General features: G+C 39.0%; 1 protein-coding gene across 3 annotated transcripts in view; it reads left to right on the top strand.

The window, feature by feature from the left end:
- Positions 1-2789: 2789 nt before the first annotated feature.
- Positions 2790-16973, top strand: part of asap1b (ArfGAP with SH3 domain, ankyrin repeat and PH domain 1b) — a 132177-nt gene continuing 117993 nt past the window's right edge. For all 3 annotated transcript variants that reach the window (XM_041814115.1, XM_041814113.1, XM_041814114.1), the window contains exon 1: positions 2790-3505. In XM_041814115.1, coding sequence (XP_041670049.1) covers positions 3380-3505 — 126 coding nt within the window. In that variant the 5' untranslated portion in view covers positions 2790-3379. The remainder of the gene's footprint in view (positions 3506-16973) is intronic.

The raw sequence follows: 16973 nt of genomic DNA on the forward strand, positions 1-16973 counted from the left end.
CATCTCGAAAGACCACCTGTCAATAGAAAGGGGGGAACTTCTTTTGACTCTTAAAGGAAATACAGGGTGCAGAAAAAATAGTGCAATAATCGTGGATCTTCATTAATCACATTTAATGCAATCAATCTTCAAGACCCAATTGAGAACAGATATGTGCATCCAAATCATGAATGTTAAATGTATGTGCATCATAAATATGAAAGCCATATGTATTGTATAATCACAAGTGAAACAAAAACAGAAGAGGGACTTTATAGCTTTGCACCATTTCTTGACATCGTAAAGAACTTTATCAATCAAAATCCGAAATGTTTAAAATTAAATCTTTAAGAGAGACTGACTTTAGGACATTTTCCCATAATGACTTTCTTTGATTTTGTTTTAAACTATGCTTCAAGATTTTGATACACTGTCTGATTTTCAGTCAGAACCAAAAACTTGCCCCGTTTCAAAAGTTTTTTTTTTTTGATAAAAGAAAATTACAATTACTCATGGCACAAATGTGTATATAATGGTTTAAATTCCAACAAAGGTATAGATACAGTTACTTTATGGATATGCCAGTCTTTTGCATATGTCTTACATTTGCAGCAGCATTTCCCCTATCTTCTCTGCTGATACAGGAGCTGAAAAACACTACCCAACAGATCTTGCCTCTAAAAGCATACAAGCAGTACAATTACACATTCCAATCCAACCAACACAATTCACTGGCTCTACAGCATAAAAATAAATTTGGCATTTTAGAATGCTGCAATTTGGCCACAAGATGGCGCTAAAAGTTTGAACTAGCTCAATAGGGAATGCAGAAGCTGCACTAAGCAAGGATGGAGAGAAAAGAAAAACATTAACTTTAGCCAAGTTTGATAGTTTTTGTATAACAGAGGACAGGTGAAATCCAAGTACTTATGGTGTTTCCTCAGTCTAACAAGGGGAAAACAAATCTGTGGCAGGAGATCCAGCCCACCACCCTGTCCAATCTGAAGATGTTAATACCAAGGGCACGTTTATATATATATATATTTTAAAGATATGTAGGATTAACAGGTGTGAAGATGGCTTGAATAAAGGAAGGAGATTATGCTACTCTATGGAGATCAGTTTTGTTATTATGCCTATACCTAAGTACATAAGGCCTATTATAGACCTACTGCGTGTGTATTACACTGTTACAAATTGGGGCACTATCGTAGTTCCTTTCTGAAGATTAAGGTTTCAGTTAATCTTAAAATACCAGATTCAGAAAGTCCCTGCCTTTCACATGCCCATTCAAGCCTGAATTTGACTTAGATTTGTTGACTATGATAAATTGTGTAAACACATTGCCTACTTTGTCTGCACACATATAAGACTTCAAACTTACTAAATCCCCAGGAAACTTCTTACAAAGGTCACAATTTCATCCAAAGTAACAATCAGCTGAGCTAAACTGAAATTAAATGATCTGACACTAGGGGACACTAGTGCAAACGCTCTGTAACCACCAACTGGTCTGTTTTATCAGACCATGGCCTGATAGCTTAGGAAAATGAATGTAATGACCAGTAAGCTGACATGGTCATTCATTTGATTGGCTGTTAGGCATTATTTTGATCACATGAAGCCAGGCCTTCCCCAACACACATACTTCAGTAATCTATTAACACAATGCTTCATTTGCTATCATGACATGAATTTTCAAGGCAGTTTTTCCTTTCACGTTTCTGTCTTTAGACTGAAGGTAGCTTTGAAGGCCTAACGTATGATGAATGACCTTCAATTTAGGAGACTAATAAGCAATATGTTTATTTATGTTGCTGCTAATGATAAGAAGGTTTTACATTTTATATTAAGGCGGAAATCTTATCCCTTTATGACCATCGCGGTTTTAAATATCACGACAGTTACTGCTAGGATTCAAACAAGCAAAACCGTAATGTTTTCTTCCTGGACATCGTCGTTTTTCTGTGGCAGGCCTTCAGTCGAACAGGGCTCTCCCTGCAGTTAGATCCCAGATCACGCATGCGCAGTGTGACTCCTCAGCTCCGTCAACCAGGCGAGGTGGGTGGGAGAAAATACTGCATCAAGTCGGCGCTTATGGTCATAAAATACCGGAAAATGAGAAGTTATGCTTTGAAAATAAAGCCATAAATATTTGATGTGTAAGTAGTTGGAATGTTATTGGAAAACAAGTCGTCAGGTGAGTACTTGATTTTTTCATAGTAAAAATAATTAAACTGTATTTTGCTATGGTTGTAAGTAGATGATTGCAATGCTTATTTTTTTGGTTTTAATTATAAATATGGTAATATAACTAATGTAGCTTCGACACCATGTAAAAATAAGAGCACACTCGTTGTAAAAATCAGTATCTCTCACCTTTTAGCCTAACATAAAGCAGGCAGCATAACGCAATACCCTGTCAGCGTTACACATTATGTACCCAAGTTCACAATTCGAAACTCTTATCTTTTGGAGTCATACGAGGTTTGAAACACTTGCCATTTAAAAATGATCTTGCAATATAGAAACAAAAACTCTTAATTCATTAAGCTAGTGGAACACACGTCGACCGCATAACAACCGCATAATAACCGCAAAAACAGGTTTGTGTATTTCTTGGCCTGTTATGTGTTGTAAGGGAATTATTTTTCGATAATACGGGTCATGAATTGAGACTTTCATCGGTTAAGTATTAATTATGGTATTTAACATAACAGTCTAGTGTGGGGTTTTATTTTGACATCCTTGACCGGAAGTTATATACGTCATTCCAGTTAGCGTAACACACTGCCTCCGAGAAGCTCGAGCGCGGCCGAGCAGGAGAGAGTGGCAGTGAATGTGTCTGCTGCAGCGTTTAGCATTAAAAAACACAAACTACGGCTGAAGAGGAGAGGACCAAACCCCGCTGCAGTTCGACACGACCTCGGCAGACCCTGGACTATGATAAATTCCAAACCGAGGCTGGTAACGGTGCGCTGTTTTGACGACAAGCGGGTTATTGAACATCTGTAGAGCATAATGAGGGCATCCGCTATTCTTTACGGTGGTTTTTCCTCCGAGGTTTAGTTAGACGCAGAGTGACACTATTTTTAAATGCGTCGCTTTTAGACCTCCTCTCAAGGAATAGACCTACCGAGGGGACAGAGCCTGCAGATATTTAGTTAATTCCCTCCTCCCGTGGCCCCTGGGGAACAGTGAAGTCATTTGAGAAGTCACCGCAGAAGAAGACACGTCTTAATCATCGGTAGTTTTTTACAGTTAAGCTAGGAAAGAGAAAATAACGGCTATCCCCCTTTCAGACTCGCTCTGCTTTCCCAGTGTTTTGAAGTCTTACATGGTTTTGTCTTTCTGAGCATTCATCGCCAACCCTCCTGTGGGCATTTTCCCCCGTTAAAGGATGCCGGATCAAATATCGGTGTCCGAGTTTCTCTCGGAAACAACAGAGGATTACAATTCCCCGACAACATCCAGCTTCACCACCCGACTGCAGAGCTGCAGGAACACAGTGAATGTGCTGGAGGAGGTAAGGCCACGGTGTCAGCCTGCCTGCAAGCTGCACCATGATGGATGGATGGATGATTGAGGATGCATGATTGAACAATACATCCACAATGACCCAATTATACTATTAAGAGAATCCAAGATAGAATACATACATGCTGAATGCTGCATGCTAAATTCAACTGCTGGTATGTGGTAGCATTTTAAATCCCAAGGAGCATCATAATGCATCATAATGCTGCACTCCCACCCCTAAGAAAAGAAAATAATTGCACCTGTTGAGCTGCAGCTGCTGTCAAATTGCATTTTTTGACATTGCTCACATATTCTAGTGCAGCATAGAGGGCTGGTGTGTGTATGTTAGCTCTCATAGTGTATGGAAATGAAATACTGCTCTCTTTAGTCATATACATAGAGTAACAACAGAGGGGTAAGACGGCTTCGGTGAAAGAGTATGCAGAGAATAGGAAGATGTGCACTCAGGCCTGCAGCTCTCTGTGTTCACTATTACATAACTCACAGCTTCAGAGCATGCTGCCAGGCTGTAGCTCTGTGTGTCACTGAGAGAGAAAAAAAAAACATCCCTAGTCCCTGGCAGTCAGATCTGGATTCAGGATTATCGAGATTCCCTGCTCTCACTTATGCCAGATTGCATTCAAAAACATTCAATTTTCCTTCTACTGCATAGAAACACACCCAAAGTCACATTCTATGATGCCGTGTCACCTTTAATCATGCAGGAGGAGTGTAATCAGGCCAGGCAGGTGGGTTGTCCTGTGTGTTTATGTATATGTGCCTGTGTATTTCCCACCTCCCTACCCCCCACTGCCATCACCCTGCACTGGCATCCTTCCTGCTATGATTAAATAGAGCATCAAACCAGGGGAGCGAACACCTTCTCTGCTGTCCGGTAACGCCAAAGCGTGACCTCATTTCTCACTTTGAAACACATTTAGCTGCAGACATGACACACAGGATGCACAACTTTTAATTCATGCTTGATTAGTGATTAAATACAAGCACAGATCAGATGTAAACAGAAACCAGAGATAAGTTGTGTGAGGGGGAGAAAAAAAAACCCAGGCCGTGTCCTCTCTTAAACAGCCACACAGGCCGTGCCATCCATCACTTCACATTGCTTCAATCCTTTACGAGCTTATTATAACGCAAGAACAATAAAATCAACCAAAACAGATCCGGGGCTGTGTTTATTCTGAACCCGGAGCACACTTTCTGTAACAAGGGAAAGGCTCGCATCATGAATCACCTCTCTGGCTCTGTGCCTCTTCAAAAAAAAAAAAAAAAAAAAAAAGAGGCTGCAGCAGCACAAACGAAAAACATCTGTCCGAAAAAAGGGCCGCCATGTGCGCTGCATGGGCTGCAGTAGCCGCTCTGGAATTTTTTTTGCACAGATCACATGACAAGGAAGACCATCATGCTGAAGAGCAGTCAACATGCTCTTCAGTTGTTTTCAACAAAGATGAGATGCTGGTTGATGATTTGAGGGAGGGTTGTCAGACTGTCAGGATACACCCAGCCAGACTTAAGCCTTGAATTCTGCTAGATTAGTGCCTGTTTTATGAAATTATCTACACTGTTTGATCCCTGCGCAGACATGTAAGAGCTTCCTTGCATCATCCTCCCACTGCAGTGAAGCAAAACTGCCTTCAGCGCCTTCTTGCCTGAAGAGGAGTTTGTTTAAAACCTCCCGGGTTTCTGCTGAGCTCTCCTTAAACTTAAAACATTCATCCTCTTTTTCCCCTCCTCCTTTGCTTTGTTGACAAGGTAAATTATGCAAAGGTAGGACGTGAATATTTAATGCTGTAACTTGAGGGGGTGAGTTGACCCATAGCAGCAGGGAAGTCATCCTCTGACTCATGTGGAGGTGCAAAGAAAAGGAAAAAAAAAAAGAAGTTACTGCATCCTATTGCCTTAATTCAGCACCGCGTACATCAATTATTGATCAGAGTATAATGACACAAAAGTATTCATGAGTCACAGCCTCCACCCTGCAACTTTTCTCTCCCTGTGGCTGCAGCAGAGCACACAAAGATGTTTACTGTTTACTCTGGGATCAGTGCAGTAATACTGAAAACAATGAGCAGCCAGATGGAGTGATAAGGTCTCAAAAATAACCTTCTTGGCTTGCTGTCTTGACTGGCGGAGACACAGGAGACGGGGGCATTGTGTTTGTGTGTGAGGGTGGTGAGGCTAAAAGAAGGATGGTGTGTCTGGGTTTTATTTAGATGTCATCACTAGTCACTGTTGTGGCATTTTATCTCAGTATTTCCCATAAACTAGCGCTGGAATTTCAACTGGTAAAGTTGCAGCAACTATTTGTCATGTAAATATATTTTGCCCATCCTTATTCCAAAGTAAAGAACTAAACTTAACAAGGGTTTTCTCAAGTTAGCCTTCCCCATGTGCCAGGAAGCCCAAAGTATTTACACTGGTGCATATCAGAAAAAAGTAACAACATATATGAATGAAAGGTGCTGGTTTTGATCTGCTATGGATGAAGCATAAAGATGTCATGTCATGACTTTATTCATGGGCTGAATGAAGTCACCTTACCAGGAATGAGACTAAATCTTATCAGCCCGATTTGTCTGATACAATAATCAAATAGTTGGTTCCAAATATTGATTTTTTTTTTAATCTACAAAGATATTTCCTGACTGTTTGACTCACTACATCACTGCTCTGGAACTCCTCACTGTGACACTTCATACCCCGTTAACTCAATGAGATTTATATTCGATTTGGGCATTCAAATACCAGGTGGCATTCCTCAGTGCTTTGGGTAAACATACCTCAATGCTGAGGCTGCACATGAAGGCAGTCTGGGATGCCTTTGTCCACATTGGATTGGCTGTGCAACCGCAACACATAGTGGTCCGCATTAATGATAGGGATGTTCTTAGGTGAGTAATTTCACATCTGATTACTGCAAGTTAAAACTGAGTTAGCCAACTTAGTCTAAAGTCAGGTAAACACACTGTAAACCGGCTTCACACTGTACTAGGGTTGTTCTGATACCAGTATTGGAAATAAGTCTGATACTGTTTAAAATACAGGTATTGGTATCAGTGAGTACATGAGTTTATGCACCGATCCGATACCGTTTGGTTTAGCTTTATATTTTGCTTCGTTTAGCCTTTCTGGCTGTTAGCGCTGTAACCCGGAAACCAATTCTTCTTCGCTGCCGGAAAGCACGTCATGCACGTGGTACCGTTTTAGAGCAGCGCAGAAGAACCAAAGGACCCACTGCAGCAGCAAGGAATGGTGGCTGTGTGACAGTTTTTCTCTGAATGTGTTTGTTAAAATGCCTTCCAGACCAGTGCTGTCATACATGATAAGAAGTGGCACTGTTTATCAAAAGTTAAATAACTTTTAAGCCATAAACCATTGCATCTTACTTGGTTTTCCTCTTGACGCTAGCTGCTGTGCTATCCCATTGACGCTACTGATGCCTTTGAATCCTTTGCAGCAGCATTTTCAGAGAGCCTGGAACTCGTGTGATGTTTGGGGACTTAAATTATTAAGTCCACACCAATAAACGCGACATTGAACATCTTTCTTTTTTGTAATCAATTTTCATCAAATTACGATCGTTTATTACTGCCAGCTCGAGTGCTAACTGCCATATTTACTCTTTGTGAGGATCTGTCAGCCAGTTGAAAGCTGTTCTATAATCACATGATGCTGCCTGGATAGAGCATAATATAGATAGACAGCCTGTGATGCAGCCCCCTGTATTATTTTAATATTTAGGAGTAAAACTCAATAATCAGCAGCAAAACAACTTTAGAGTCACAGAGATGCTGTACATTATGGTTCTATTTGTTGAGTCAAATACAGGTCTAAAATGATTTGCTACTCTGCACAGTCAGTAAAGAAAGTTCCCACTGGTATCGGATCAGTACTCGGTATTGACCGATACCAAACATCTTGGTATCAGAATCGTATTGGGAGGGAAAAAATGGTATGGGAACGTCCCTACACTGTACCACATTTTACATTTTAATGGTGTGAAGTTGGTTAAGAGAACGTTGCTAACATTAGCAGAGATAGCACTTCCAGCCATCAGTCCTCTTTGCGGGTTAGCGTCCACATTCCTGAGCTGAATATTGTCACTCATTGCTTTGGCTGTATGTGAGCATAACCTGACACAGTCTCTGGACAACATCCCTGTTTTCAACATCACTCATTCTCAACTGAGAAGCATCAGGACCCAGAACCAGCCGAGATAAAAACATGTACTTCAAAATAAAAGCACATGATCGCCTTTTTTGTCATACATGTAGTGGCTGTCATCAAAAAAAAAGTTTAAATGAAGGACTTAACTTTAACAAACGGCCACTGATGCACTGTTCCAGTTGGGTTATACGAAGAATACAAAATTCAACAATAACCTGGTGAAATAGCTCTGACGATATATATTTTTTCCAGGCACACGTCCACGAATGACTGAAAATGACTTTGCGACTCAATAACGCTGAACCGTGCTGTTCCTATAAGATGCTATCAGCTCACTGTTGTTTATGCCAGATTATAGGGATAGACTGATACCAATACCAGTATTGGGTATTGGTGTAGATACCAAGTCTAAGTACTTGTACTCATACTTGTTGGTATCGGTGCACCCCTACCAGGTTATAGAACATTGTGGCAGCAAAGCAGTCATAATTAAGAACAGCTACAGTGGCTAATGCATGCAAAAAAATATTAAGAATTTATTCAACCAAGTTGTGTCGCATGTGCCAACTATCAAGGGATCTGAATTTGACTGTTTAGCTGGCTAATTGTCCACCCTCGCTAAAATGACACCGTATTCTGCTGGTAAACATAAAAGCATGGTTTTATTTATATCTAGCCTTGCTCGTAGTTATTTGGCATTGCGGCTCTTGTTACAAATCCAGGTCAGTAGTAAGAGCCAGAGTCTGGCTCCCAAAGGGCTCTTCATATGGTACTATTTTGCCTTTTTTGTTCCCTTAAAACAAAAAGAATGGAAAAAAGGAACTGTCTCTTAAATGGGAGACAGCTCCCATTGTTTGGGCTGATAAGTTTTAGAACCCCCTGCCCTACATGATCAATTTACCAAAAAACACATCACTATATACTACGATATATCACATAATCAAAGACACCAGGTAAGCAAGTGAGTTCCTATATCAGGTCGTCACTGAAGACGTGTTGGTAACGTATAGTGTGGATCTACATATGAAAGTGCAGTCACTTGGTATCCGAATAGATTTTGGCCAATCATACTGCATCTTATATTCTATATTGCATTGTGTAATGTGTCATATCATATCCGGTACTGCATTAAATATCTCATTTTATATCATATCCTGAGTTACCCTGCACTTTAACCTACCCTATTTTTCAAACCCACCATATTTCCACTGATTTGGTTTGTTCTGCCTCAATACATGATTTCTCTCATCCTAGTTGATAGATTTCTATTTCAACATTTTGGCTGTTGATGGGAAATGGTTTTCATGACCTTTTGACCCTTTACTTCAGAGCCTCAAGACTAACTTGACATTTTCAGCACCACAATACTGACAAAATCCAATCCCTTTTACAGATTACATTGCAGTGCCACTTGTGCATTGCTCCAGTCAAGCGACTACATGCCATTTTAACCAGAATCATCCTTCATTTAACTTGTTTTTCTAGATGAAAATCCTGCCAAAATCACTCTGCACTATCAGATGCCATCCACCCATTGTGATAGTCTACATCCAGGTAGTAGAGTTAGGAGAAAAAGCCCATTACAGCCTGGCTAGTGGCTGTGTAACACCTCATTTACCACAAATAACAAACACTGAATGCCTGGATTAATCAACCATAATGGGAATAATTCATTTAACCAACTGGTACTTCTGGTTCTGCTCAGCAAGGTTGGTCTCAAGTGAAAATATTCAGTGTATGAAAGACTGTCTTTGTGGTTTGACTCACAAAAATGCAGAAACTTTAAGAAAACAACAGTTTTTTTCATTAGACAATACATTGGAGAGGAATAAATCCAATACAAATTCCAAAAAATACTTAAACAAGGCCTAAATTGTACAGATTAAGTTGTCTGTATTTGGGCACATCAATCAAAACAAGAAATTACCAAACACTGGTTGCCTTGAACCTCTATTTTTGTTGCCATGGTATCAAAGCTGGTATTGATTTCATTCACTGGTATTGGATCTAGTTTAGTCTCGTATTTTGACAGCCCTAACAGCATCTTAAAGTGAAATTAAAGTCATCAGTGAATTTTTCTCCCATATAATTGCATAAAAAATCGGAACCAGCTATAAATACTGACAGATTGTGTGTTTGAATGCGGAAGCAGAGAACAGCAGACCTGACATTTGCTTGTTTGAAAATGTCACAGGTTATTGCAGTAAAACTCTCCTGCCTGCTCATATTTTCTCTGATGGAGGTTAAAATTAGCAGCAAGCACTTGTTATTCCCCCCGTGGGCCGTGCATTGTCTGCCTCTCTACCCCACAGATGGCACTCTGCGTCACTGGGTTCGCTCTCCTAAACCGCACAGAGCCATGGAGCGATACAAGGGAAGCCCTCACTGCATTGGCATTCCTTTGAGCATGCCTCTCACACCACATCACATGGGTCCGAGCAGAAAAATGTTGACTTTTCACAGTCATTCTATTCAAGCATGGCTGGGCTTGACCTAATAGGCTGAGGCCTTTTATATTTGTTACTTTATATAACAGCCTTTTCACTCGCTGCATGTTAAGCTCTGAGAGTTTGATGCTATCAAAATGCTGAATGAGGAGGTTATTTCCAAACCACTGCATATGTGAATGAAAGTCACTGCCTGAAGTCTTCATAGAGTAACTAAGAATGCAAATGATCTAGTTTAGAAAGAGTCCCTTGAGGACTTGGTATTCTTGTCGATTTTTAAACCAGACCTCATGAATATTTTTGACATTTTCCTGTTAGAAATGAATCAAAAAATGAAAACTATAAAAGCCAAGTCATTCTGTTTCTCCCTGAAGCTATTATTTTCATCTTGTAAGTCTGTATGCTCAACAATGGTTGATGACATCATTGCTTTACATTACGTTGTTGACTTACATAACTGTTCAGCCTACAGATTATAGAAATACAAAGTGTTGCATCCTTTGTGGTGTGACCTATACAAGGTTTATTGTGTGCCAATGAAAAACAAGCTGGTGGACTATGAAATAGCCAAATAATTCAGTTTTAAATATCAGTGAATGGTTTCAACTTAATCTGTAGTGACCAATGCTGTATTAAAGTTCAAATCTGCACATAAATGAGCCTTTAGACTGTTAAGGGCAGGGAGAGCAGATGATGCGAATGTAGTAACCCTCATGGACAAGACTGTCTCATTTTAGTTTAGCCTGAGAGGTAAACACAGGTTTTGTACAGTCCCCTCCAAAAGTATTGGAATGGTGGGCCCAATTCCTTTATTTTACTGTAGACTGAAAACATTTGGGTTTGACATCAAAAGCTGAATATGATTCAAGAGATCAACGTTTCAGCTTTCATTTACAGATATTTACATCTGGATCTGATACACAAATTTGAAGATGGCTTTATTTGTAACAGAACACCAAAATTTTAGGAGAGCAAAAGTATTGGAACAGAGAGACTTACAACAGATGAAAGTGAATAAGACTTAACATTAAGTCAGAAATCGTTTTCTTGCAGTAACTGCATCAAGTCTGTGATCCACTGACATCACCAAACTTTTACATTCTTCTTTTTTGACACTTTTCCAGGCTGCACTTTTTCACTGCAGCCTTTTTCAGTTGTTGTTTGTTTTGGGGGTTTCTCCCTTCAGTCTCCTCTTCAGCAGGTAAATGCTCTATAGTGTTTAAGTCTGGAGATTGACTTGGCCAGCCTAAAACCTTCCACTTCCTGCTCCTGATGAACTCCTTTGTTGTGTTGGCAGTGTGTTTTGGGTCATTATCTTGCTGCATGATGAAGGATCTCCCCATCAGTGTGGTTGCATCTTTCTTTAAATTGGCAGACAAAATGTTTCTGTAGACTTCTGAGTTCATTTTGCTGCTGTCATCATTTGTTACATCATCAGTGAAGATTAATGAGCCCGTCCCAGAAGAAGCCATGCTAGCCCAAGCCATGACATTACCTCCACTGTGTTTCACAGAGCTTGTGTGTTTAGGATCATGAGCAGATTCTGTCTTTCTCCAAACTTTAGTCTTTCCATCACTTTAGTAAAGCTTCATCTTAGTCTCGTCAGTCCAGAAAACTTTGGCCCAGAATGTTTGAGGCTCGTCTCTGTACTTTTTGGCAAATTCCAGCCTGGCCTTCCCCTTCTTCTTGCTAATGAGTGGTCTGCATCTTCAGGTGTAGCCTCTATACTTCTATTCACGAAGTCTTCTGTGAACAGTAGATGGTGATACCTTCACTCCTGCCCTCTGGAGGTTGTTGTTGTCACTAACAGTTGTTTTAGGGTCTTTCTTTACAGCTCTCACCATGTTTCTGTCATCAACAGCTGATGCCTTCCTTGGTCTACCCGTTCAACGTCTGTTACTGAGTACACCCGTGGTTTCTCTCTTCTTTAGGAAATTCCAAGTGATTATAAAGGTAATGCCCAATGTTTGTGACATGGCCCTGATGGATTTTCCATCTTCTCTCAGCTTCACAGTTGCTTGTTTTTCACTTATAGACAGCTCTCTGGTTTTCATGTTGGTTACATGTCTCAACTATAAATGCAGGCTCCAAAGGCAAAACCCAAATCTGTAACTGAGCGAGGACATTAAGCGCTATTTATCGTTTGAAAAATCAATGTAATAGGACACACCTGGGCAACAAAACACACCTGTCAGTCACATGTTCCAATACTTTTGCTCACATAAGAAATGGGTTTTTAGTCTAAAGCAAAAATAAAGGAATTGGGCCCACCATTCCAATACTTTTGGGGGGGACTGTAGGTGGGGCTCTTCAAAGGAAGCCACCCCTGAAATGGGACACACCAAATGGGTAGGACACACATTAAACATGGCTGTAATGATAAAGGGATGGATGGACTTTATTGATCCCAAACTGGTAAATTTCAGGGCTACAGCAGCTAGTTATCAACATGTAAAGCAGCAGAAGAATAAACATGAAAAACATTGGTATAAAGAATTAACAAATTAAGTAAAAGGTGTAAACATATTTGCCTCAAAAAACACATAGTATACTTTATAAGATAGCAGGAGTCTTTTTACTATGATAAGGCATCCATGGGTTATAAAATCCACATTGTGTCTTTGTGATTGTTTTTTTCTTTTTCGACTTTAAAACAGAAGTAAAACCTGTGTGCTAAATAGTCATGGATTGGAGTCGTTTGTCTAAAATGCACCTGGGGCCACATCCTTATTGACATGTTGTCATGTGATACTTCAGTCTTGTCACATGTAGCATTCAGTTCACCAATATAACACTAAAACACAAATACAGTGTCATTATTGCATGTGTTCCTTTCATACTGGGTTATTTAGCCCCAGAGAATAAATCTGTTGTTTATTTCGCTGTACTTGATCTTGAAACTACCAGAAAGTTTCATTTTCATTTTTGTTTTGTCACAGTTTCTTTTTCTTTCTTTTTGTATCGCGTGGTGGGAAATGTTTTCTGCCATGAACTTAATTAATACTGAATTCATGAATGTGTTGAGCACTTAAGAGGATTACAATGGCATTTTGAGTGTTAGTTTTTCTATATTATGAACAATTCCAGCTGTTGTAGGATCATTCAGGAAGATAGACTGGACCTTGAATCATATTTGTATCTTTCCTCTATCCCTTCTCTGGATTTGGCTCCATATTTTGGACCACTTTCAGACTCCCCCTACAGAAATGAGGTAAAAACTGTGAATAATTCAAGAGGAGGAGACTTTACTAGGCTTTACATAACCAAACTGAGTGCTGCCTATTTGAGGCTCCGTTCTGCAGCGTTTCTAACCGAGGAGCACAGCTGCGTCACTTTCAATTATAAATGAAGTTATGGCTTTTTATTCATCATTTGTCCCTTGTGTCACCAAACCCAGTGAATCATATGGAGTGAGAGAATGGGAGCATTTTTCATCCCTTGGCACAGTTACTCACATGACATCTTGTTCTAGTTTGAGTGCACTATAAAAAAAAAAAAAAGGCAAAGTCGTCATTTCCTGGATCCTCAAACTCAGTTTTGACATTTTCACTGTTGACTAAAAGATGCGTCAGAGATCACAGGAATGACTTTGGACTTTTTGTTGAGTTTCTGCAGCTCTAGGTAACAGCAGCCTGTAGGCATCTGGAACCAGAAAAGTGTAATATCATGCTTTTTTTTGTTCAATTTGGATGAAATGTCATTTATTGTGCCAGTTTCAGACACAAGTACACAGTCTCTGGGTGAAAATGTAGTCAGGAGGACAGGAAAACACACGTCTTGAGTATTTTCCCAACTTCAGATCTGTGCCTTGAAGCGTTTGTGGAATCAATGGTGCCATTATATCAGAGTCAGATGACCCGTATTACACAAATTGATAGTGGAGCATAGAGAGAGAAAAATAGTAAAAAGGGTACCAAGACTGTTGAATTGACAGGAATAGTCAGAGTTTAGGGAGAAATCAAATTTAATACAACGATCTCACTGCTTTGCTCTGGAGCTTTTTCATGTTAACAGCAGATTGTGAAACTGGAAATATTCCTTTATTGATACTTGAAAGGGGTCACTTACTATAGCTAAACTGGGAATCACAGAATTACTCATCATACCACATCATATGCCATACTTGATCGTGATACTGCAAATCTGTGATAACTCATACATTTCAAGACAGTCATATAAAGAGACAACACAATCTTTAACTGAAGAATACAAAAACGCCCACATATTTAATGTTATTCTAATTATAATTATCTTCCTGATATGCAGTTATAGCTGTGATACATAACTAAAAATAATAATCACACCCTGATAATGCACATTTTTGAGAAATTACATACTGCAAGACAGTCAAGGAGTGATTCTTCAACCTCTGATTCAGTGAAGAATAGAGATTATGACGGATACGGTGCTGTGAAAAAGAATTTCCCCATGGGAACAATAAAGTCTAAGTCTAAAGTTAAAGTGCAGGATAAATGTATTTATTCACTGCTTTTTAGTGTCAGTTTCACCCCTTGTTATGCTTCACCCTTTAGCTTCTTGTCTAGTTCTCAAGGAAAGGTTAAAAGGTCATAAAAACCTGAAGGGATTTTTCCCATGGACAGTCAAAATATTCAAAAGGCAATCTACTTGGTAAGGATGAGAGAAGTTAGATGGTTGAAATGAAAAACAACCAAACTAAAGCTATTGAAATAGGGTTAATAGTTGTTAAGGTATAGTAGTGGAAATCACAGTGTAACTTATATTTTAATATGGTAAAATATATGTGACTCGTTATAATGGTTGAATTACAATAAAGAAGAGTTTACTCATTTACTCTAAAAGGGATATAAAAGGCACGTTTACAAAGGAAATCCCAGGGTTATTTACAATACGGTACAATTTGAGAAATGACATGATGTGATTGTATATGGTGATATCACAATACACTGAGTCAGACACTGATACAGTAAGACACGACACGACGAGTATTACAGTTTACTAGAGGTGGGAATCTTTAGGCACCTCACGATTGGACTTGATTGCGATAACGATTCATAGGGCTTCGATTTGATTCTTAATCGATTATTTATGCATTTTGATGCGCTTGGGGTTTTTCTTTTTACATTTCTGATGTTCTTACCATGGTCAAACATAATAAAAACATTACATAAAAGAGATAAATTAAAATTTCACTATCTTCTAATGGAAGATGTGTGTAAACTGGAAATTTACAGTTGCACTGAACCAAAAGTAGCAGTATCCTTTCCTTGTAACAAACCTTAAATTACAGACATAAAAATGTCCTTTTTCACAGATGAACAATGGGTGATCTAAATCTTCCTGTTACGTTGTGTGTCAGAATTCCACCTTGTTGTTTCTGCTATTTCACAGTATTAAATATTTAAATTATTATCGATGATCGATTATTGGACATTTATAAATCGATTCAGAATCTTCCAACTCAACTTCACGATGCATCCAAGAATCGATTTTTTCTCCCACCTCTACATTTTACTGATTCAGACTTTATGCATTTTTACAAGGGGAGGAAATCCCAGGGTTACTTATGACATGATCCGATCTGATCTAAGATATGACAATTACAATTGCCCATGGTAATATCACAATACACTGATTTAAACTTTCTCTAGAAAGATGCAATATAATCCCATACAATAAGATACAATGTAATATAATATGATGTGATACGATGGCCCATAATATCGAAATACACTGATTCACATATGGAATATAAATTGCATTGTCACTGGGGTTGCAGATTTACAATAATATACCATATTACAGTATAACATTTGATCTGTAGCCCAGAATAACAAAATTATTACAATAGATTTTTATTGTGATGATAAGTACATTATCAACTATACAATCATAAAATTATAATTGATAATTTCTGATTAACTGAACAGTATAAAATGCTCTTAAAAAGGTAAAGTACAGGGTAATTGTATACATAACAACCAATTTTTGCTTTTTAACTTTTTAATAGTGCCAATTTAAGGGTTAGCCTATGTTTTTTGCTCCTGTGGGGTTTTGCCACTAAGGTGTAATGGAGATGAAGTGATCCTCCTCTGTTCTGGTTCAGTGATAGTACCAGGGGTGTTACAGGGGGGACAGGATCAGAGGAGCCAGCAGTGTGGATGTGCATGTCTGACTGTGTGTGTATGTGGAGCTCCTGTTTTCCATGCTCTCTCATGCTTCCACAACACTGTAGCACTATGTGAATTAACAGATGAAGACACCAGTATTACTCCACAGTGGAATCAATTTAAAAGTCTTAAGAGGTAATGATGGCGGCGCATCATTAAAGAATGAACCCTGAGAGGAGCTTTAGCTTCATCCCTGTTATGCTCCATCTCATAACTGATTGTCAGTGCTGTCTGACATTATCTGACTGTCCCCTGATATCTGATGGTCTTTGTGTTCATGTTGTATAGCTGCCACCATGAGGTGTCAGGGAATAATCACATTTTAGGGGAATATATTCAGTGCATAGTATTTTTTATAATTAAAATATCAATATTTAGCACCAACAGTTTGATCATTGTTTCACAGGACTCATAAAGACGGTGCATTTCTGTGTTGATGTTTTGGTGCAGCCCTCTTAACAAATGTAGATTATGTTTGGCTTGACTGTCTTTATTTTGTTAGACTGTATACTGTTAGTGATTTGCTAATAAGTAATCTGAGATGTGAACTATCAGATCAGCTCCTTTGTAATCAGCTTCATTGAGTCTTTGTTAATCACTGAATTCAATTAGATGTAACAATCATGGTAATTTTTTAGCCGTTTGCCAGCTGTTTGGTGTCGTTTTTGCTTTCATCAAGTAGGAAGCACAATCT

The sequence above is a fragment of the Cheilinus undulatus genome, linkage group 19 (assembly GCF_018320785.1).
Source record: "Cheilinus undulatus linkage group 19, ASM1832078v1, whole genome shotgun sequence".
NCBI classification, from domain to species: Eukaryota; Metazoa; Chordata; class Actinopteri; order Labriformes; family Labridae; genus Cheilinus; species Cheilinus undulatus.